General features: G+C 39.6%; 1 protein-coding gene across 14 annotated transcripts in view; it reads left to right on the top strand.

The window, feature by feature from the left end:
* ARL15 (ADP ribosylation factor like GTPase 15) overlaps positions 1–23875 on the top strand; it is a 234539-nt gene that overhangs the window by 23622 nt on the left and 187042 nt on the right. For 6 of the 14 annotated variants that reach the window (XM_065045198.1, XM_065045203.1, XM_065045202.1 and 3 more), the window contains one exon: positions 17210–17248. The exons of 6 other annotated variants lie outside the window; for them this stretch is intronic. In XM_065045198.1, the coding sequence (XP_064901270.1) occupies positions 17210–17248 (39 nt within the window). Of the gene's footprint in view, positions 1–17209; positions 17269–23875 lie in introns of all 14 variants that reach the window. 2 more of the 14 variants (XM_065045206.1, XM_065045205.1) reach the window with 1 other exon arrangement.

Here is a 23875-nt window from a genome sequence, read left to right as displayed (position 1 = left end):
TGAATTTTAGCAGGGATTGAGAAAAGGCTTCTTTTGTGGCTAATTTTGTGTGAGTTAGGGGTTTTCCCTTTTAAAATTCTGTAGTGTAAGAATCTCTTTCCTGAGGAAGGAAGAAGATAGTAATTTGCTCTGTTTCTTGAATAACGTTGCTAAGAATAGCATTTGGTTTCAAGTTGTCACTACTCTGTCCGCTTTCTGACCTCTTTCAAACCTTCAAGTTTTCTTTAGGTGAGATAGGTGTGCCAGGTAAGTTGATATATTTTCTCTCTTAGCATCTGGTTCTAATTAAGCAACCATTTTTTTCCATAGATGCTAACTGTGATGTTATGTGTGACCAAGGTCTATTCTATTTTTGATTCCCTGTTCCCTTAAATGCTAGAATATTTTTGTTAAAATCTTACATTATGTTTCAGCATGTGCATTGCCTGCTTACCGTAACAGCTGCTGCAAGAAAGGTCATCTGCTCTTAATAAGGAAATCAGTGGAGAACTTAAAAAAGAGAGTATGTAGCAAATGTGGTGCCAAAACTTTTATTTATTTACAAAAGTAGTGTATATGCTTTTACAATAATATGCTCAGTGTGTTGAACTATTGCAAGTCTTTCTGTTGCTGTTCAGGCACTGGGCACTGCTGCGTTCCTTCAATCTTAAACTGACTAGTTAGTTTCTGGTGGTTATGTGTATGTTTTGTACTGAATACTGATTCCTTATTTGAAGAGCAAGCTTCCAGTCTCGGTGGAACTTTGCAAGAGTTATTTGGGATACCAGAGAAGGTCTTTCTGTGAAAGTCTTTTCAATGACTGTTTTGGAATTGTCAGTGTTGAAATGCTTCCTTTTTAAAGAAAAGGAAAAGTGCCTTATAGACAGATGAATTAATGGATTAATGTGTTGCTGATTCAAGATTTCATGGCATGGATTGGTGAAGTATAAGAAGCCTCAGAAACAGAGAATCTGCCTTGATGCACAAATGATTCTGTTTTTCATGTTCACCTGGCAAAATCATAACAAATATGTCTGAAAGGAGTGCGAGTCATCTAATTCGTCCCTGGCTCAGAAGCAATATGAGCTTTGGCCAAACCAGCTCTGACCAGACCGGTTCTCTAAAAAACCCCAGCAGATTCCATAATCTCCTCTGGCAATCTCTTCCTGAGCTCAACTAGCCTACTCTTCTACACACTGTTTTTCTAAGACCTAACCTAAATATCTGGTTGATCTCTCTTGTGACAGTTTAAGCTCTTCTTTGGCTTACACATAGCAAACAAGGAGAAAGGCTGTTCCTTTGTTGTTTGAAAACTGGTTGTTACATTCTTTATCAGCTTTCTGTAAATTAACAGATGAGTCATTCTTTACAGAATCCCAAAATTACAACCAGAGTGAGGAGTTACTTGTATGACAGGTTAAAATTCAGAGGTGTTGCTGTGCAGCTCCCCTTTGTTCTTTTGCCTTATTTACTTCAATAAAATAGAAGTCAGCAGCAGCTTATTATTTTCATGCTGAACATATTAAATTGCTTGATGAAGATCACTTGCTGGGTAGGCACTCGTTGTCAGAGATACCTAGAAAGACACTCAGAAGATAAGCTTTACCAGTATTAGCACTTGATTTTACTGGACGATGGAAACAAATATACCTGGGTGTTCCTGAACAGTGGCTGAAACCAGGAAAAAGATTTGATGTTCTTTCTTTCATAAGGAACTTAACAGTTGTGACTCAGCACCTCTTCTAAGACACAATTTTTATGGTGACAAGATTCTCTCCCCTGAAGAATAGTATATTTTGAATGAAAAAGCATTGCTAATGCTTCCATCATTGAATAGTATTTGGTTAACCGGGAATTTGAATCACTATGAAATTACAGTTTAGGCCTTCACTTCTTATATTTCTTACAGGCGAGTTAACTTCAGTGTAGCTGTTCGCTATGATCTTTTACAAGAGAGAATTCATCCCGTTTCTGATTTAAAAACAAGGAAGTTTCTTTTTAAAACCTGGAAATCTGTTTATAGTGTTGAGTCAATAGATGTGAATTTATGGAGTGTAAGGCTGTTTCTGTCTACAGCTAAAAACTTGTAAATTTGGATACATTTTAAGTTTGATTCACATTCAGCTTGCATGCCACCAAAGGCCAATGACTGACTACTAGCACTAGAGCTCTTGTCAATTGATTCAGGACAATCTACCTGGTTGGATTTATGGTTTAGTAGAACTATGTCCTACTTGCTTAAGTTTTTACGAAGAGGCAAGACATGTAGGGGTTTCAGTGAGAGTGTGTTTTGTTGCTTAAATTAGAGAGGGTGAGGTTAAATCACATTTTATGCATAAGAATTAAGATGATTATGGTAATTAAACTGCAAATCTAAGTGATTGGTGTTTGCTCAGATGTCTGTTGCTTCATATAAAGTGAATTAAATGGTTTATTACTTTGCTGCATTTGAGGACATAAACAAAGTACAGATTTCAAATCAATTAGGGTGCCCACTTCTATATTTACTGTTATTATCTGTTTTCTGTTTAGACTAATTTGCAGTCTAGAAAGTTTCTCTTCTGTCACTTTTGTTTGTTTTGGGGTTTACCCAAAAGGCACTTGCTTAAGTAGTTTCCTACAGCTTTTAGAAATCCACATTCCACTTGAAAAAAAAGTTAATATTAATTTAGGTACATAATTTGTAATTAAGTGTATATCTTGTCTATCTGTTTTATGTTTGTGTCATAAATGAAGTTAATGTCTATTTTAGATTTTCAGATGCTTTCAGTAACTACAGAATGTACACCAAGAAGCATCACCATCAGAATACCAAAAAATATTGTGGAAACATGAATTTTTCCAAGAGACAGATTTTTTTTCTTGGGAAGAATAAGTAGCTGCATATTTTGAAGGATGAGTTGAATTAAATTGTCCTCAAAACTCCAAATTATGCTTGGCTTTGGTTTTCAGTAGTACTGTGTTGTTCTCTAATAAAGATGGGGGGTGGCAGTCAAAAAGGCTGTTAGATAAACCAGTGAATAAGATGGGTATTTTAGCACGTGTGAAATCAAAAGCTCTAGGATAATTGCAAGTTAAGCATCTTTTTGTTGATCTTGTTGGAAACTATGAAGTTGATGTCATATGCAGGTTCTGACTATGATAGGAAAAATTTCAGCTGCTCTTCAAGAGTATATGCAAATGTAGGTGGTTTTCTAATGATTGATCTTGCACTAGTTTTAGAGGTCATGCTCCAGATGTTACTTGGTCTTCAGACAGTTCTTGACATCTTTCAAAATGCAGGTTAATGTATGTTAATGTTCTGTTAACATAAGGTTAAAAAATTTTTATAAGTTTTCTAGGTTTTCTCTTAATTTGTACTTTAATGACGTGATCCTGCTTGTTGACTGCATTTGAATTAGAAGTTTAAAAAAATCTATTGGAAATTTAGCAATTTTCCTTGGAGGATAGTTTCTTGATTTCCCTCATCAATTTTAGATTGCCCCTGTGAGCTTAAGGGGCAATACTCATAAAGAATGTGATTTTTGCTGCTGTTGCTATCAAAATGGCAAAGCCGAGATATGCCAAATCCAGCTTATTCAGTATGTGTAAGAGAAAAGAGAGTGTGCAGCTTGTTTTAGAACCTCTTGGATATTGAATGCCTGTATACAGTTTCTGAGCAGCACTACGAAACTGGTTCATGTGGTGGAATTAATGTTTGAGTGCTACATTTTGCAGAAATGTTAATGTTAATTCCCTTGTTTAAAACAGATTCCCAAAACAAACCAGAAATGGAATGAAGTTCAAGAGCAAAGGGAAGAAGCAGCAAGTTGTTTACAGAGAAGAAAAAATACTACTTTTTTTTTTTTCCCCCTCAACATTATAGTAGTTTAGAGTGAATACTCAAAATATACTGCAAAACCAAACCCAGAAAAATGAAAACCAAATTTCCAAACAATAAATTTCTATTGGCATTTTTTCTGAGCAGCGTTTTAAAATAATTTGGTTTTGGTTTGGTTCCTGTACAATAGAACTAAAACAGAGGTAGACTGTATTGTTACATATTTTCAGAAATAAAGCCCAAATATGCAAGAGTCAGCTGCTGTTGTGTGGAGTGACAGACAATTATCTAATAATTTGTGCAGATGGCTATATGCAATTTTTGTCTTAGAAACACCTCTGTAAATGTGGAACTCAGCGTCATACATGTTTTTTTCAAAAAGCCTGAAATCAGAATGTGTACTCAAAGTGGTAGTTTAATAAAATGAAATATATTTTACAGTGATCATGATATTGAGATTATTTAAAGAAACTTTGTCTGTGTGGTAAGGGCTTAACAGTTGTGATTTAGGTTTTTTGAGGGTTGATTTGGTTTGGTATGTTTTTTTGGAAATGACTGTTTGTTTTGTTTTGTTTTGTCCCCTCTGCCGTGGCAGATAAGGCTTGTTTTGGTCTTCATATGTGAGTTATACTTAAAATTGGTTTTTTTTTTGTGGTGAAATACAGGGTTATTATGGTGGGGCACACAACAATACTAATAAATGAAATTAAAAGCAACTGTAAATGGGGCCAGAGAGGTCCTATGTTAATTTGTATCTAATGAATATCTGTATCTGGAGCACCTTCTGTGCTTTAAAAATGCTTCAAACTCATTTAAACTCCTTCTGCAGTGTTGCCAGAATGTGGTATGAAGTAAAAGTGGACAGCTTTAATAGTTTATGTCCTCAAGTTTCAGGAAATATTAGTAAACCTGCATCACTGCTGGTTAATTTCTGTGCTGGTTAACTTATTTCAATGCTGGCTGTTGTCTTCTGTGCTCACCCTGCATGGATGAGGGTATTCCACTTGTGCTTTTCACCTCTGGCCCTGCTGTGGCTCTCTGAAAGGAACCTGTTTCTTTCAGAAATGTGCATGTGAAGAATAAGCATGTATTTTCACTGAAGATTAACTTGAGTAATTAAGTTTGCTTCAAGCTCCAAAAAACTTAATACCTGGACATGAGAGGCCATGCATGCAGGCTGGAACACACTTGTAGGAGAGTGAGAGAGGATGTGCTGTCCTTGCATAACAGCTGGAAGATGAGGAGCACCTGAACGTAATAACTTCTTGAGCTAGCCTGCCACCTCAAGTAGGTGTCCAAAGTGCAAGCAAACCTCTAATTATATTTGAGTGCAGTGCTGCTGTAATTAAGCTAGAAAAGGGCCCTGAGGTGGTCTTTGTGCCAAGTCCTATCTCTTTTAAAGATTATGAGTCTTGGGAGCATTCAAAACACTGTAAAAACACTGGTGCAGAGCTATTGCTTGGCAAACATAACCTCCTCTGGCAAAGCTTGGTTTTGGCTCAGTCAGAATATTTTGATGAAGTTACAGAGACCTATATACAATAGCATGACTGTTTCTTTATTCTATAGTTAACATCCCCTGTATATTTCTTTGTTTAAAGCTTAAAACCAACTGCTTCGTGAGGAAACGATAAGGATGGCTTTATTTTTGTTGGGGAAATCCAGGTTGAAGGTTCTGAGTTGCCACACAGTGTGAATTGGAGGATATAAGTACTGGGGCCCTCCCTCTTTTGGCAGAAGGCTTTTTAAAGCTTTACACAAAGGGGTCTACAAACACGCACTAAACTTTTTTTCCTAAATGGCTAAACAGGATGTAGATATAAATAATAATTCAATACAAACTTATTTTGGTGGAGCTTTCTCACACACAGCTTCTTGTATGTTGAGAAATGCAGTTTCCTTTTAGAAAGAGTTCTTTCATTAGTCTCTGGACAGTTCTTAAGATGAATTCATAACGTTAAAAAAAAAAATAAGAACTCTAGTTCCAAGGTGTTGTAATTTTTCCACGTTAATAGTAATGTGGGTTATAGTTTTGAAATGGATTGTTCTTAATCAAAAAATGTTAAAATTTTTCTTAGCTCTTCACAAAGATTCAGAATGGTTGAGCAAGAAGGTCAGCAAGTAATGGAGAAAAGACTTCTTGTACAAACCATGTTAATAAAATAAACTGTATAGGTTGTGTCTTTTTAGAGCATTCTATTTTGCAGTTGAATGGAGGTCCCCACAAAATTGCATGCCCATCTATTGTAACAAATACCACATTTTTACTTTAGAATCATAGAATCATTTTGGTTGCAAAAGACCCTCAAGATCATAGACTCCAATTGTTAACCCAACACTGTAGAACTATTTATTTTCTTGTTTACATGTACCTGCTCACTGGCTTTTCTGTAGCCTGTCCCATGTAGCCAGTCTCTCTTGCTTACATGCACATTCAACATAGCAACAAGGAAATATTTTTTGAAGCTTCAATAGACAGAGATTTAAAGGCATTGGCAGAATGTGAAAACCCTTCTAATTCTGGCTATATACATGACTCTATTTAGTCTTTATCTTGGAGACACTGTCCTACCTTGGGGGCAAATAGTGGTTGATGCAACCCGAAGGAGATAGTAAAACCTGAAATTGGCTGTAATAGGGGAGTTGTGAAATATCTTTGTATAAAGGCAGGAAAGAAATAGGTGTCAATTGTGTTGATAGTGTGTAGTTACCTCTTGTTCAGACAGGCTTTTTTTGAATCACTGGGGTGTCTTCAGACTTATAACACACTGGACCTGAATTTGGGCTTGGTTTTTTTTTGTTTGTTTGGGCTTTTTTTTTTTTTTTTGAGTGAGCAGAATAGTTGTATCAATTTATTTCTCACTTTGAGTGGTGTTATCACACAACAGGCTTTGTATATGTGTATACTTCTTTTCCCCCTCCTGTAAATTTATATTCTCGTATTCTGTAACTTTATTTTTTCTCTGAAGCATTTCTTTTTCCACACATTTGGATTTCCTGGTTATATTTGAGAACATTCTCACAGCAGCACTGTGCATGGCTAACCATATAGGTTTGTTAATTTCCTGTCTAATTCTACCTCCCATGGTCCATCTTCTCTCAGGAAATGTGGTTTCTCTCTCTAGTCAGGACTAGTTTATAATGCCTGCCTCTTTCACATGAATATCTGAATTGCTGAGGGAAGCCAGGATCACCTTTTCTGTCAGTGCTGGTGAGGGCTTTGTGCTTTGCCTTCTACATTTGCTTTGCTTGGTGTTAGGGATTTATGTATTTATTTTTGCATCTCCATGGCTCAGCTTTGGCTTCACTCGGTCTCTTTGATGACATAAGATACTTCAGCCTTCTACCTGAATTGTGTCTAAATGGAAGGTCTCTTGTGATACTCAAGCTAAGCTGTTTTGTGTGTGGATCAGAATTACTGTGCATTAGTACACCTCTGTCTAAAATCTGGGGATTTTGGGGGTGGTTCTGAGATCCAAGAGGTGTATGCATGCAATGTGCACTCCTCCTTCCTTTGCCTTTTCTATAATAGTTTCTTTTTCTTTTAATTGTTACGAATTTAATGCTTACTATTGAAGTGCAGGGTCTGCAAGATGGTGAGCAGCAATTTCTGTGAAGGTTCCTTCTGTTCTATGTGCCCCTACCCTTCTTTTTATTTATTTTTTTAAGGGTCCTCCTTTCAAGCCTTTTTTTTGCCTAAGCCCTCCGTTGTGAGGCTCTGTCTTCTGTAAGGTGCCGACGGCTCTAAGTTCTCTGTGTTTCTTTAATTGTTATTTTTTTTTTCTATCACACTTCTTGACTGAGTAGGAAATTGTTCCTCAGACTTGTTCTGCTGTTGGCAAGCTCAAAATATTGGCTATTTCTCCTTCGTATTTCTGGAGAGACACTGATTTTCTGGCTTGGGATTTTTTATCCTGGTGATCTTTAATCTGCTGTGGGGAGCTAGGAAATGAGTTGCAGCTCACAGTGTGTGCATAGGATGGGAGAACAGGACAAAGTGCATGTTTGAGAAAGTCCATCTCAAATCTTTATGTGGATATTTGCTGCTGTGGAAGGTGGAAATTAGTGACCCCACAGTGATCCTATCTACTCCTGGGTTCCCACTGAAAGTGGGAAGAGCCAGCACAATGCTTAATCTCGTGTTTACCAGTGTTGTTTTCTACCTAATGCTTAAATTGTGCTGAATACATCTTATGCCTTATGTTTATGTGAGCCCTTACAGTTTTTCAAATGTGCACTCTTGTTAGTTTTTTTTTAATCTATAATGAGTAAAAACTTTCCCTGAATAAATTGGCTGTGGCTCTTAGAAGCCAATAACATGTATCCTCAGATAAAATTTCAATGAAATCTGATAGTGATTGTAGCTTTACATTTAAGGAAAAAAAAAAAAGGAGAGAGAGAGGGTAGAAAATTTGCATTTCAGCAGTTTATGCAGTCATCTGTGGGATTTGGAGAAGATGCTTATTCTTGTGATGAGCAACTCATTAGTTTTATGGTAGCCTTTTCTGAAGCATTGGAAGGAATTTGTAGAATGGTGGGCAGTGGTCTCGGTGTTCTCTGATGCTTGCCTGGTCTCTGGTTCATGACCGGAGTCAACCTGACTAGTAGATCTGAGGTCAAGAAGATGTTTTTTCTGAGGTCAGACTGCCCAGGTTCTGTTGGGAGGTGGTTTACCCACCAGGCATCCTATTTTTCTTGCTCTGTGCCCTAAATGTGGAGCTGCCAGTTCTCAGTTGTGGCACCTGATTGATTCTCCTGATGGTTGAAGTAATTTAGTGTAATTGCAGTCTCGGGATAAGTAACATTTGGGTAAAATTAATGGCATACAGGTTAATGCATTTAATACTCTGGTCATCTTTTCCATCTATTAGCAATGGCATAATTGCACTTCGTTTGGAAAATGAGTACCAGAAGCAGTGACAATACTTGCAAGCAAATTACTCAGCTGAGCATAATCCGTTTTTCTGCCTGAGCTCCAGTCATTATTTTGGCTAATGCTTGTGCATTGCAAATTTGACTGTTTCATACCATGTATTGTTAAGCTGCTGTCTGCCTCAGTTGTCTTGCTGCTCACTGTGTGCTGCATGACTGGTCACAAAAAACATAACCTACAGAGCTGTTCCATGAAGACTGCGTGCTTCTAAACCACGTGGATGTTGACTGATGGCTTGACACACTGCGGTTGAAAAGCAGTCTTTGCTTATTAAAACTCAGAAGAGATTTCCACTTGCCTTGTACGTGGTTTCATGTAAAATTACTGACAAAAATATTGTGAAGTTTGAGACAGTGATTATAAACCACTGCTTTCATATGTGAGAAATGCTCGTGATCGCCCTCTGCCTTCCAGGCCTGTGCATTTCAATACTGGGAGACTATGTGGTCCTTCCCTGCCCTTAGTTTTCAAATGGACAACACAGCTATTAAATGTGTCATTGTTTTAGTTTTCCTAATGTCTCTAAGCCTTTTCCCAAAATTCATGGAGAATTTAAAAGAAGCAAAGACTACCTGTTCTCCTTAAACATACACTAGTGTTTCTAAAAAAAAAAATAAATTGCAGACTTGGTCCTCTGTATGTGTCTGTCTTCAAATAGTCCTCTCTCTTCCCCTGCTCCATCTGGTGAGAGCTTACATTACCAATGGTTAGTTAGCTTTTCTTTAACTGCTAGTAGCAGCTTGTTTGTTCCAGGTCAGGAGAGTGAGAAACAGCTGCAATATCTGGATGTAGGTGTAAAAGTTCACTCACTTGTTCTGAAGTGACTGAGCTGTTGTCAGGAAAAGGAAGATAATTGTTCCCTGGGTAATTTGAGTACTTCAGTAGCTGTTGTGAATTACGTGTGCTTTAAATCTTGCGTGTTACTGTTGAATCTGTTGACTGATGGACTCTGGGCACAAAAATTAGTATTAAAATGCTATTTTGTCTTTCATCAGATACTAAATGAAAACATGCACGCAAGTTAAACAGATTGTGGTGCAAGTTTTGATATCAATATACTATTTGAAAGCTGTAATTCAGTACAGGAATTGGGCTCTTGTAGATGACACTGAACTGAGTGTTATAAAAACATGGTCTGACATAGTCTTGGTATGTAAACCAACTTAGTTGTAAATCAATTTCGTTGTCTAAACTATACACAAAGAGATTTCCTGGATACCAGTTCAATGCAGAAAGCTCATGAAACCCAGAAACTGGATATGTTGCAGTTAAGAGAACTTGTTAGCTGAGCTCTAAAGGAGAAATCTGTACCTAATTCAGAAATTAAATGCTTCATCTTTAGTGAATTTGGTGCAGCATAAATGCAAACAGAATGAAATAGCTACATGTGAAGGCCAGAACCATGGAGTGTTGCGTGTGTATGTCTGTGTGTGTAACTCAGTAAAATCTTCCAAGGATGTTAGCATGACTTGGGAACTTAGAAGTGACAATGCTATGACAATTCAGGAAAGAGAACTGCTGTCACTGGGTAAAGCTTACGAGCCTTTTTTTTAGCAAAAAGCAAACATGGATGCCAAAAATGTGATGGTGATGTGGTTAGATAAATAACTTGTTTGTTTACGTGAAGTATGACAGATGTATTTTCCCATCTCTCCTCTAAAAATGCTATGGAAATCAAATACCTCCAGCTCTTTTTAAAAACTAAAACCTGTCAATTTTTATGTCTCCCTAAATACGTGATTTCAGAATTTGGGACTCTTTTCTTAGAACAGTGATATTAAAGAGGAAAATGAATAATTTTTGTAGAGGCTCCTGTATTAGGTTTTTCAAAAATCAGGGAGATATTACGTTTCAGACTTTTTTTTTCCTTTCACGTTTTTTTTATAGTATGTGTTTGAACATTATGCTACCATGATAGTTCTAGAGTTGAGAATTCAATAGCATTTGAAGGATTAAACATTTATGTAGGAATTTAAGGCATATTTGCACTGAAGAGCAAATATTTTTTGAGAAGACATTCAACCACAGGTTTTCACAATATAACCTGCAAACAGTATTTCGTAGTTCTATACACGTGTACTTCAACTCTTTGTACGTTTTCTTTTAGTAGACACTGTCAGGCATAGAAACTTACATAGAAATTACTGTTTTGCTCTTCTTACTAAAACAGAATCCCTAAATATCTGTCCATAAAAACAATCAGCTTTTGTGAAGTTGCAGTCTGTGGAACCGGTTTAGCATTTTCTACTCTTTTCTGAAGGCTCTGTCCTTGAAAAGAGCCTAGGATTAAAAAAAAACAAACAAACAAAAAAACACTTGCCTCCCCTTTTACTGATGCATATATTAGTAAACTCAGTTTTAACACATAATCCGCCATCACTTTCTGGTTATGATCTGATGCAGAAGATACAGAGTAACTTTTACAGCAGTATCTTTGTAACTGGCAGAGATGTGGATGGTGTTCTGGTACTGATGACAAAACGCTTCTGTGTCAATGGGCTGACATCTGATTTCTTCTTGTTCAGTAACATCTATACGTGTGGTTCTATGGACCTTTCAGCTGTCCTGAATGGATACAGAGAGGTGTGTCTGCCCATCTTAGCTACTAGAACATAATTCAAGTAGTCCTATGTCTTCTTGAGTTCAAGGTCAGTTGGTTTAGCTTAAAGCACCGTCTTTGATAGCTTGGGCAGCTCTGTCTTTCCAGGGAAGCAGGTGAGATTCTTCACATGTTCCATTCCATTGATTCTGACACGTCACTGGCATTCTCCATCACAGAACCCGTGTATCATATTCTTCCACACCACTGGAAACTTATCTATGCTGTTCTAAAAATGGGAGGTGTACGCAGGATACGTTAGAACTGTCTGGTGACAAAGCCAACCTATCATAAATTGCGAAATGTACAAGCAAGTTAATCCTGCCTAATTTGTCTTCTGTGTTTCATGTGTGTTTTGGTGTAGTCTTTAATTACTTACATTGCCTTGTTTTTTGCTCTTCCTTTCCCCATAGGACCTATGAGTCATTTATTGCACAGGATGGGTGGTAGTAATTTAATTAGTGCCTCTTAACAATTGTGGAGAAAAACAGAGTTAGGTGCTGTTACCTCATGTGCTTTTGTGCTATTTGAACACTTTTATGAAGGTAGAATTAGAACACGTACTGGGTCAGACCGAATAAGTCTCTTGACCAGCAACGTCTTTTACAGTAGCCATAAAGAAGTGCCTGTGGAGGAGTAAGAACAGGAAAAGTATATGTGCTGTTACCTGATATCTTACAAGTTCCCAACTCTTTTAAGTGCAGATGATTTTGGAGTTGGTTGTGGTTTATATCCTAATTCACGTCAGTAGATTTTCATCTCTGAATATGTCCAGTTTCTTCGTCAAGTCAGGCAGAATCCACAGCCTCTTCAGACAATGAGCTGGAGGTTCTTCACATAACTACCAGTTACACGACAAACCTCTCCTTGTCCTTCTGAAGCTGTCTCTGATGAGGTTAATTCAATGGCTTTTAATTGTTGTACTGGAAGAGAAAGTGTGCAACTACTTGGCACAACCACCCTCCAGAACCTACTTATAGCTTTGTAAATTTTATAGACATTTCTGAAATTCTCTTTTCCAATACAAAAAACCTAAGGTTGCGTAGACTGCTTCTTGAAGAAAAGCTATTCCATATTTTGATCATGCTCTCTGTCCTTTTAGGAACCTTTTCCAGTTCTGTTATCCTTTTTGAGAAAAGGGGAATAAAAATGCATTGTTAAGTATAAACATCGTTAGACTGAAACATAGATTTATGAAATATATATATGGTATATGACATATCATGTGTATGATATATATATGATATATGTTTGATGATGTTCCTGTCCTTATTTCTAACACTTGATTTTTTTTTTTTTGAGAATGATTAAGACCCATCTGCTATTTTCATGGGATTGTCATAACAAAAAAATCTAATTCCTGAGTGATATAATGGTGAGCATAGACCCCATCACTGTATTAGGACTGCAGTTTTTTTCCCTCCATGTAGACAGCCATTCATGTCCAGTCCGTCTCACAGTGTCCCTCCGTGAATCTTCAGTCTGTACGGTTTTGAATAACTGGATATTGCTCATTGCTCACCTTTGCCACAGCAGACCCATTGCAGGTCCTTGAGAAATGTTGCAAGTGGCCTCTCTCCATTGCAGGGATTGACCATTTACTCTTACCCTCTGTTTCCTGCCATTTAATCAATTAGTTGTCCAGGTGAGGTTTTTCTTCTCTGCCATGTCCACTTTGTTTTGGTAATTGTTTGAAGAATTTTGTAGAGAGCTTTCTGAAAATCCACCTTGGCTATGTTTTTATGGGTCCATCAGTGGCAGTCTTGGCCACTGTGTCTGGGTACTTCAGAAATGCTGAATTTTACTTAATCGTATGTCTCTGAGGTTGTAAAATAAAGACTTAAGAAGGACAAGTCAACATCATTACCAGAGATGTTTCCTTGTCGCTCCAAATGTGAAGTTAGTGTTTATGACACCAGCTGGTCCTCTTGCACCATCCAGCGTAGTCTGGTATTCGGTGAAGGCCAGAGATGCACACATTGATCCAAATAATTACATATTGCCAAAATGCAGAAGTGTGGCAGCAAAACATTTAAAAATATTTACTGACTGTGCTTATTTACTGTGCCCAGGATTTATGTGCAAATGTGGGTGCTGTGTGAATGATTTGTGCTCTTGCATTTTGAGTTACACATGTCCATCTTCTGAGAGAATTCTATACAAAGTAATATGTTGAAATTTGTGGAGAACAGAAAGTAAAATAGAACGTATAACAGGAGAGAGCATGGAAAATTATCATTTTCTCACTGTTCTATTGTAGCGGAAAAACTGGTCTTGGAAAAAGGTGAGTTATGCACATGGAATTTTTTAATTCATATCCGGAGTGGATCTGGATTTGACCTCTGTGTCCTGACATCCTGAAATGAGGTCTTGTGGTCCCCAGCACTTCTTGGTAGTCAGCACGTGCTGGGGTGTGCCTTAGAGGTAGCCCAACCAGTCAAAACGTTTCTGTGTGATGCAATCTTGCAACTGAAGGAGAGCAGTTAAGGCTGAACATACAGTATATAGTTGTTGGTAGATAATACAATACAGTAGATAGTTGTATGATCTACTGCTTCTGTGCTGCAGCAGGGAGGAGGCACAGAGTGAAGGAAAGGGAATGGGCAGGAGGAAGGAAGAAGGGAAAAGGAGGTTTCCTTCAACCAGTAGCCATCCTCTTCTGCTTCTGTGCATCTTGGCATTTCCCCAGGGGGAATATAAAACGATTTTTAGGGTTTGTAGAGTACGTTAAGACTTTTACTGTTCCAGTATCCATATGTAAAGCTGGTTTACCACATGCACAGATGGAATTCTTCACTGATGTATTTAGAGTACCTGAAAACTTACTGCAACTAGAGATTATGATTGTTCCAAACATTGGGAATCTGTGTAACAGTTTCTAGTGTGGATTGGGAATATAATGCCCAACAACTGGTAAACCTAAAAAACCCGCTTATTTTAGTTATTAGTAATTAAACTGCTTGTGTGGTAATAATTGATTTTTTCCTCAAACTGTTGAGATTCCGTCTATTATGGAAGTGCTAGTTTGGGGTTTTCACAATTAGTCTTAATGGTTGCTATTCATTCAGTGCATTCCGCTTGTTCTTTAGAATGTGAGACTCCTGTAACTTGCAGCCATCTCAGAAACTATTGATGGTTTCTTTGTATCCCCGGTAGTCTGACTGCTGTAGAAAATGCTTGTTGGCTGACTGCACTCTCTCTGAACCTGTTTCTCTCTGAACAGCTGTTTCATACACCACTTCACATCCTAAGAACTTAATACATGCTACTAAGTTTTAATCAGGTTACTTATACAAGAATCTAGTCCTCCATTGCTGAAGTTCAATAATCCCAAGCATGAGGACTACACACTGCAGAGCTTTTTAAAAGCAACCATCAGGGTTCTGCTAATGAGTTGGGTGGTTTGAGGAAACACTCACATGTCCTGCCTTGTTATTTAAGAGCTGTGATGTACCTTTTGCTGCTGCTTTGGTAATTTCGTTTGCTAACACAGGGGCTCTGTTATCCCTTTGCATGCCAGCAGCACATCTGCTTCCTGTTTTCTCTGATATAGGTGAATGCAGGTCTTGTCAGTCGTACCCCACCTGTGATAAGTTCAGTGATTCATGGAACTGTTTTTTTTTTTTGTTTTTTGGCCATATATTTAAAAGAATGAATTTAGGTCTAGATCCAAAAAAACTATGATTTCTATCTAGTACTGATTTTCTTGACTTTGTGTTCTATACTGACTTCAGGTGGAGCAGCACTGAGTTCTGGCACATGTGACTTTGTTCTGTTGTTACTGTATTACCAGCATGTAGAGTTGTGCAATTGTCTTTATACTTCAGATGAGCATATATAACAGGCAGTGTGATGGTGCCTCGTCCCCAGTCTCCAGAAGAGTGGAAGATGATACCGTGCAGGCGGGTGGATCCAGATTAGTCGTTTTTCAAACTTGTATGTGTTTTTCTTCCATGACAGTGGCTTTGCAAATATTCTGTGAGCTTACAGATTGGATTTGTTGTAGGATTCTGGTCATCTATTAAATTAACAGGTGAAATTAATGGAAATGAAAGGTTAAAGAGCTCACTAGAATTTCAGTTTTGCAGTGAAGCTTGACGACACAGGCTGCTGTTGCGCTTTTCCTGTAGAGAGGAAGGTTTTGCTTTATCTTCAGTCCAAACTTGTCTTGTTTCAGCTTCTGTCTGTTGACTCTCAACCAGCCACCGTGACACAGCCTGCCTGTGTCTTGTTGGTGACCTGCCCATAGGCAGGACAAGGCTGTTCTGAGGTGCCCCCAAAGCCTTCCCTTCGCCAGTCAGAAGTAGCCCCGTCCCTCAGGGTCCCCTTGCAAGGGAGGTGCTCCAGCCCATAGGCGTGGTAGGGTGCCTCAGCTGAGCTTGCTCCAGTTTGGCAGTCTCCTGGACTGGGGAGCCCAAACCAGAGGACTCAGTTTCTTATCTAGATGTGGCATAAGAAGTGCCAAGTCAAGGGGGATCACCACTTCCCTCAATCTCCTGGTCTAGCGGCTGCTTCTGTAGTGCTTCATTCTAATGGCCGTTGCTGCTGCCAGCCCCAGAGTGGCTCCTGTGCAGCTCGCTGTCCCCTAGAACCCCAAGGACTTTTCCGCAGAGCTGCTGCCCAGGCAAACAGTATCTAGCCTGGACCACTGCCTCGGGCTCTGACTTCGCAGGGGCAAGGCTTGGCCTTTCTCTGTGCTGAACTGCACAAGGCCCCCATTCCTCCACCCTGCCCAGGTGCCTCTGGATGGTAGCCTTGCTTTCCAGTGCATTCGCTGTTCCCCCCAGTTTGGTGTCATTGGCAAACTTAACAAGAGTGACTCCTCCCAGGTCACTGATGAAGTTAATTAAGCAGGACAGGCCATAGGTTGGGCCCCTGTGGTTCTCCACTTTATTACTGCAGTCCAGGTAGAGTACAAATCCTTGTGTGCCATGTCTAAGTCAATCCAATAATCAAACCAATTTTTATCCATTTAACTTGTCTGCCTGAGCAGATTGTAATAGTTTTTTCTCTTCTAGAGGTTTTGCTTACTTGGTTTCCTGGAACCAAAATAAGTCCACTCAGCCTGTAGTTCGCCACATCTTGGTCACCATCAAGATGAGCCGGCAGCATCTTTTGGTGCAGCATTTCTGTGGGACAGTCTCCCATGTAACCCCTGACTCTTTTCTTGCACACTGTTGGAAATTCTCCTCCTGGACAGTCTGTGGGTGATCTTTTGTCCTTAGTGAGGACAGCAGTTTTTCTGAAGGGGAAAAGGATTAAAGTGTCTTTAACTTGAAACACAGCAAATGAAGGTAAAGCACACCAAAGAGTCAGACTTCAAGTGAGGTCTTCTCAATCATCCACATTTTTGGTTCATTTTCTGACTACTTCTTATATTCCCTCAATATTGTTACAATCTGTGATTTGAAGAATGTACCTGAACATGACTAAGGTGCATATATGGGTCAGATACCTAGGGTATTGTTGGGTTTAAATAAGTGAAAGCCAAGGTAGTTATTGAATCATTCAGACTTAATTCCCTCGAGAGGGAATCTTTAATTTGTGTCTTTTGTTCTTTTCTGATACTGACAGGTAAGACCCAAGAGACCAGGTAAGAATTTTCAGAAGATGTTAGTAAAACTTGCCTGCTTTCCTTCCTTGTTAATCAAGTGCAAGCTGCTTCCTTTGGTATATGTGGTATATAGGTTTGTGTGGTTGTCTTGAATCCCCTGAACATCCAATGGGGTTGAACTGCGTTTCTGTAGTTGGCTTTAGAATTCCCTGTGTTATGGATATGGTTTTGAGTTATGCATCTGTTCTGTTACCTGAGAGAGCTAGGAGACAATTTCATTAGAAAATTACTTAAGAACTTATTTAGAAAACTTTTATTTTGCAGATTAAAAAGTTGTACACTGACAAACCCAGTCCAGCAAAGGTATGGAGACAATTCAGCAGGTGAGTCTCCTAAGCAGCATTTGTCTAAATAGCAGATCTCATTCTTCCAGAACGTTGGTCGCATTTTGGTAGCAAATCACTGAGACTGCAATTCACAAGTGTTAAGAATTTAATGTATTTTCAAGGAGGATTTTTCAAAGTCTGGGAAAAAAAAATAATCCCCAAACCTCCAAGAACACAACCAAATGATTTTTCTTTTGAATTTAAATTCGTGTGGTATGTGTTGCACGTCACTCCCCCTATCGAATCCATCCCTTTCCTATGTTTTAGGAATAACCAGTTGCTATGTTGTTCTGTAAGCTTAACCCGGGGCTTGTCAGCCTGCTTTGACAAAGCAGAAAGAGCTGTGACAGACAAGGTAGGAGAACAGAAGTGCGTTCACAGCAGAGGGGGGTACTTGTCCGGGGGCGATCGCCTTGTTCCCCCCCGCGCCATTGCGGAGAGGGGGACAAAGATGCCCCGAGGAGTACTGTGGGGAGCAGGGCTGTGTGCGGGACGTGGGCTCCCTGCCCCAGCCTGAGGGCAGCGCTGCCGTTCCACGGCGGCCCACGGGAGGGCGCCGCTGCCCCCGCCGGGCGGCCCCGCTGCGGCGCGCTGCCGCACCGCCCCAGGAAGGGGCACACAGATGGGAGGCCTCAGCTCTTCAGTTCCGCGCTGCAAGTCGCCGTCTCGCTCAGTGCTTTCGGACTTGTCACTATTTCTTACTTTACCTTTACTTTACACACAGGATGGTGTGCCTGTAGCCCAGGTGCAGCTATGCTGCTGCTAGAACACAAGGTTGTAGTTAGATGAGGATTCATGTTTCAGTGAAGACCTGGCATGCCACACTGAAAACATTGCAGACAAACTTAATTTTAATGTGTAGTTTAAAGCATGGAGCCCTCATTCCTACCGGCGAGGAACAGTTCTTAGGTCCCTACCAGCCAGGAGAGTGTGACAAAGGAGGTGTAGTGTGAGGAGGAGGCTGGGAGAAGTTTGGAGAGGTGAATTCTGAAGTGGGGAGCAGGGTGGGAGGAGCCGCAGTGGGGAGAGGGGGTGAAAGCTGGTTTTGTTTGGGGGTTTTCCTCACTATTTTCCCTAGTGTTGCCTTGCTTTCAGTACAATACAGGGCAAACAATTGCTGCGGGACTGTGTGGTCTGAGGTACAGCAAGCTGGAGGAAGAGGGAAATGAAGCTTGGAAGCCAATGCACTTTTAAATTGAGGAGAACAGGGGTGGCCTGAAGTGTGTGTACAGGAGTACAGAGAGCCTGCGAGTAGCTCTCGAGTGGCAGAAAGGGAGACCTAGCTTGGAATAGTTCACTTCAGGGATGTGAAATGATTCAGTGCAGCACCTCATGGAAACTAAGCACCTTCTGCACAGTGGAAGTTTTAGGTGTATGAGTGACTCAGCCTGACATCTGAGAGATGTGATGGTAGTGAGAAATTAACAAAGCTTTAGTGTCGTGGCAGAGGGATGTATTATAGAATCTAGGAACAGAAAGACAACCTTTCCGCCTGCAGCTGACAACATTTCTAGGCTTTTGTCCTGTGGGAAGCCAAGAGGGAGCCACCTTCTGCAGTGCTGCTGCTCTGCAGGGAGGGTGACAGCCCTCAGCAGTCTTCCTCCTTGCCTAAACTGGGGAGAAAAGGGAGGGAGATAAATGCTAGGAAGGGTCCGCAGTGGTCTGTTTTTTTGTGGTTGCCTTGCAAATATGTACAGCAGTTAGGCTCTGTATAGTTTGCCTTAGTTTTGTTGTGTTTGCATTTTTTAAATTTGATTTTTATAGAAGCAAACCACCTGTGGCATGTAAGTAATGAATAGAAAGAGTTTTTACTCACTGTGGCATTTGCACGGGAAAAAAAAAAAACCAAACATAAAAACTGTCATACATTGTACCTGTGATGCAGCTGGGACCATATTCTCCAACAGTCACTAAAAACATAAAAAACACCCATAGTGAGCATATGGAATAATCTGCATGTTTGTGAGAACTTTATGCAATGAATAATGGTTAAAGGTTGTTTTAAACATTTCTTTTTTTTCTTTTTTTTTTTTTTTTTTATATTCTATCAATTCCATCGCCTTTTTTCCCCCCCTGTCACTGCAGCACTCTGAATGTGCTTGCTGCTGTGTAAATAGCTAGAACCTCTTTGATACTTGTCAGTTGCTGGATTCTCTAGTATCTTATAACAGAGTGTTTTGCTGCCTAATTATATTTTGTGTGGGGGAAAAAACCCTTTTTATCCTTTTTGAAGTAGCTATTTTTTTTAGCTTACTGAAGTAATTGATGGTACTTACTGTTTTCACAACTGTTTCATCTCTAGACCATTGTGCAATTTTCCTTGGAGAAAAAGAACCTTATCCATCTTCTGTTTTCCGATTATGGAGTATTTACAGAAGAGAAGGAGAAAAGTGGTCACTGTGCTGTTTCAAGGCAGGGTTGTTTTTACATAGCTAATTCTTTGAAATAGGTGCAGGATTTCTGAGGCAAGGAGAAGTTGGCTATGACGCTTTTATTCCTCAGTTTGCCTTTCTGCCATTTCCATTATCTTGACTAAGCTATTAGGCACTCCGGAAAAAGACATGCCAGCAAGATAGATTTGTCTGGTTTGAAAAGAGAACCAATGTAAATCCCTTCTGGTTAGACGGTTAGGTTCTTGGGGGTGCACATTCTGTATTGTTGCACCTTAGGTCTTGTATTGCAAAGCTCATGAAGACATAGTGCTGATGAGTGCCAAGGTCTACAGAGAAGAAAGATTCCAGATATATTTGAGAACAAACAGAGAGCCAAGAGAAAACCTCAGGATGCAAACAAACAAGTTAGGCCAGCACTGAAATCCAGCAGTGGCTCCAAATGAGACAGACGATGAGTTTTATCTGGAAAAAAAAAAAAAAAAAAGAAAATTAAAACCAAGAATACTTAACTCTTTAGTTAACTCTTAATTGTTCAACAGTAAGTTTTGAGACATGAGGGAACGAGAATTAGAAAAAAAATCTGTGTAGTTCTGAGCTAGAGTCTAGAGACCTTGTTGATTCACTGAAACACCTACCTATTTCATAATAGTATGGATAGCTGCCACATGATATTTTCAAATTCTTTTCCAGATAAATGTTCAAACCTGTAAAATGAGAGAATGGTTAGAATGAGGCTCCATGGTACAGCTGAGCTGCCAGAACCAGTTGGCTGCTGGAAGGGGAGCCTTGCTCTGAGGTTGGTGACCGCCCTTTCCCCTTGCTTTGGCATGGGAAGTAAACTTTGTGTATGTGGTGGTCGTACTCACCAGGACTGGTTTAGTTTTCTGCCAGCTTAGCAAACTGGCTTACTTTTTTCACCCTTCTGTTAGTTTTCTGACAGTTGAATGGTCCTGTATGAGGGATCAGGTTAGCAGCAAGGGCTGGTGGCATGTATGGGACAGGAATATGCAGCTGGGAAGGAACACAGAAAGGAGTGAGCCTACCTTTTTGGCAGCGGTAAGTTGTTAGTAGTCTCATGAAACCTTTTGCTGCATACCTTTGAGTTAATATAGACTGAAGAGTGTCCACTCCGTCCGACCATGTTTTGTACCATGTTCCTAATGGACAGTGTACTGAAAAAATGTTTATTAATACAAATCCTTGAGTTTCTATGAAAGGGAATAGTTAAGTCTTGAGACTTATTCTGAGAGTTTATAAAATTACCTCCAGTGGAGGCCTTAGAGAATTCATTCAGCTGCTGAGTGAAGACTTGACTGATCATCAGGTTGCATTTCCACAAGCCTTATTCCTTTGTGCCTTCTAGGTCTTCTGGGTTGTTACCACCTGTTGGTGGTAACTCCTTTTAGATCCTGACTGTCCCAGAAACAGAGGAAGAGCAAAGTGCAAAAGATGGATTACTGTAACTCAGTGAAGTTTTGATACTAGAGCCCAGAAAACTGATTATTTTCGTTAACAGATGTCCTTTATCATACTTCGGTGCATTACTGTTTGGGTTTTTCCTGATCATGGATTAGTTATTTATCTTTTCAGATTGGTAAGTGACAAATGCCATGCTCCAGATAGAAACAGTTTGCTACATGTGGGAAATGAAGTATGTTCTGTGACATTGATGTGTGCTAAATAATCCCTAAATAAGTGAAATAAAACTGTGCAAGGTAGAAGCATGTGTCTTCTGTGTATAAACTGGTATCTCAAACATGACAACTTGATTTCAACTTGATGATAACTTGCTTCAGGTGACATTAAAGCTTTGTTATGGAAAAAGTGTAGTTTCTACCTTTTTTTTTTTTTTTTTTTAATATGCAAGTTATTAAATGTAAACTGAATTTGCAGGGGGGAGTTTTCCTGGGATACTGTAGTGTCCATTTAGCCCCATCTTTTCAATGTTGCTGTATGGAGAGGACTAACAACATTTGTGTTGTGGCTTGCTGAGAGCTTTATGCCAGGTAGAGTATGTTTTTCTTTTGTTTTCAACATGTTGGCTCAATTTAACTTTGGATCTGTCTTGTATTTAAGACTCATGAGAACGTCTCAAAGACGCTTAAAGGCCACCTGCAGTAGCTCAGAATCATTCCAGACTTTTCTAAAGAAACTATTCTGAATGTGACCTGAACATTACAAATGACTTCATGCATTTTTCACTTTTTTTTTTTTAATTCCCACACTATGTATGGTACAGACTTGATATTAAATAGCAAAACAAACTAGAAAACTGTTGACATAATAAATTTTTTGTTGCTAGCAAGTATTGTTTGCATAAGATATATCTCCTGAGAAGAGAAGGGATTGCTGTAGAGAAATATGCTTGCCTTTGCTAGCCTGACAGTTGGTAATCTGTTCCAATGTGGGTGTGTATAGGCACTCTTCTCTGAAATGAAGTTTCCCTTTAATATGTTCTCAGCTGGAAAAAAGAAGTGTGGTATCAACAGGAACTGATCATGTCTTACTTCTGATTGACACTTTGGTGACTGTCCTTTCTTTCAAGCTTACTGTACTTAAAGTGAATTTTCTCTACTGCATTCGTTTGAATAAAAACTGTCGAAATTGCTACCTGTTAATGGTCAGCTACAGACACCATTTCAATTCTTGAGGTACTGCAGACTTTGCAGATCTGTTTGCATGCACACGTGGCTTATTTTTGGATCTAAATGAAAAATTGATGGTTTATTACTTCTCGAAATGGAGTAGATAAAAGCTATTACTGTTTAAGATAAACGATGTCCTCCCTGTGTGTTAGGAGCTGGTTCTGCTTGCTTCACTGACTAAAATACTGCTGGGGTTCTGTTCCTTTCTGGGCACTCCCAGAACAGTTCACCTAACTCCAGTCAGAGTTGGGCACATCTATAAAAATCATAGGGGTTGCATATATGTGACCAGCAGCATAGGCTAGCCTGGACAACCTTGTACTATTTGCTGTAAGAGAGGCAAACAGCACTCTTAACTCTTGGGTCTGAAGTTCTTTGGAGTAATGTCTTCAATCCAGGACTAATTTCTTCAACAGAAATCTGGATACCTTTTCTATGGAATTTGGTGAGATGCACCAAACATGGAACAAGAATTTAATTTTGATAAAAAACTTTCTGAAGTGGACAGCGAGTTGAAGTAACACTGAAGTCAATATGGTCCATCTTTTGTTAGGCAGTCGTTTTCTGTCCTTCAGGTTTCCTCCATTTGGCACATAGGAGTGGACAAGCAAAAAATGCTTCCTCACCTGTGTTCAGCAGCGCGGATGAAGGAACGTCCTGTGGCCTCTAAGTGGTAGCAGGAGAAGCAACCATCTCACTTAGACACCTGCCGGTCTCCTCTCTTTCCTTAATCAGCTCCTGCTGCTGGCATCATGGTTGGAGCAGAGAGTGAAAGGGAAAATGAAAAAAATGGTATTCCTGTTCTCCATCTGCCTCCTTTCTTCTTCCTGTTGAAGAAGTGATTTCTCCTGAATGTTTTGAAGTCCCTGTGACAGGCCACACGAGCAGGAAGCTTTTTCTACTGCCGTGTTCTGGAGAAGATCACATCATCTCCATGGAAAGGTTTGCTTTTCCTCTTTGGCCTGATGTGCACTGGTGTCCTGAAAGAGCTGTTTCTCTCTTGGTGTTGAAAAGATTGAGCTGCTGTGCTGTAAAGGCGGAGCTGTTTACTTTGTGCTGTTTGCTGTGTCTGAACTACCGTAAATGCAAAAGTTCAGCCTATAGCAGTTGTAAATTAGTGAAATACGTACTGTCTCCGTTAGAGCTGTTTCTACTTGGTGAGTTAATCTCCATGTCTGTGATGCTTGAGCATAACACAGGCATCTGCCAGCACTGCGAGATGTTGAACAGCACGTGATGGCACTTTTGGAACCAAGCATGGAGATGTTCGAGGACATCCGCTGCCTGCGCTCTGTTCTAGTAAAGCCATGGTTGTTGGCTATCCGGTATAAATGAATAGACATAAACTCAGATGGCATTGTTTTGATTACCTTGTCTTTAGTCATAATCAAGTCTATAGGTATCCTCCAAACTAAACCATCTTTTTGGGTCGAAGTATCTAATTACAATTTGCGTATTTCCAGTAGTAGAAAGTCTGCTACTGTCTGGGCAAGATATTCTTGTGTTTAACTGCTTTTAATGAATGCTTATTGCATTTTTGATCCTCTTCTGTATGTTTGGAAAATC

The sequence above is a fragment of the Columba livia genome, chromosome Z, assembly GCF_036013475.1.
Source record: "Columba livia isolate bColLiv1 breed racing homer chromosome Z, bColLiv1.pat.W.v2, whole genome shotgun sequence".
Classification (NCBI taxonomy): domain Eukaryota; kingdom Metazoa; phylum Chordata; class Aves; order Columbiformes; family Columbidae; genus Columba; species Columba livia.
The sequence above is the reverse complement of the archived record's forward strand: the minus strand, read 5'-3'. Positions and strand labels throughout refer to the sequence as shown.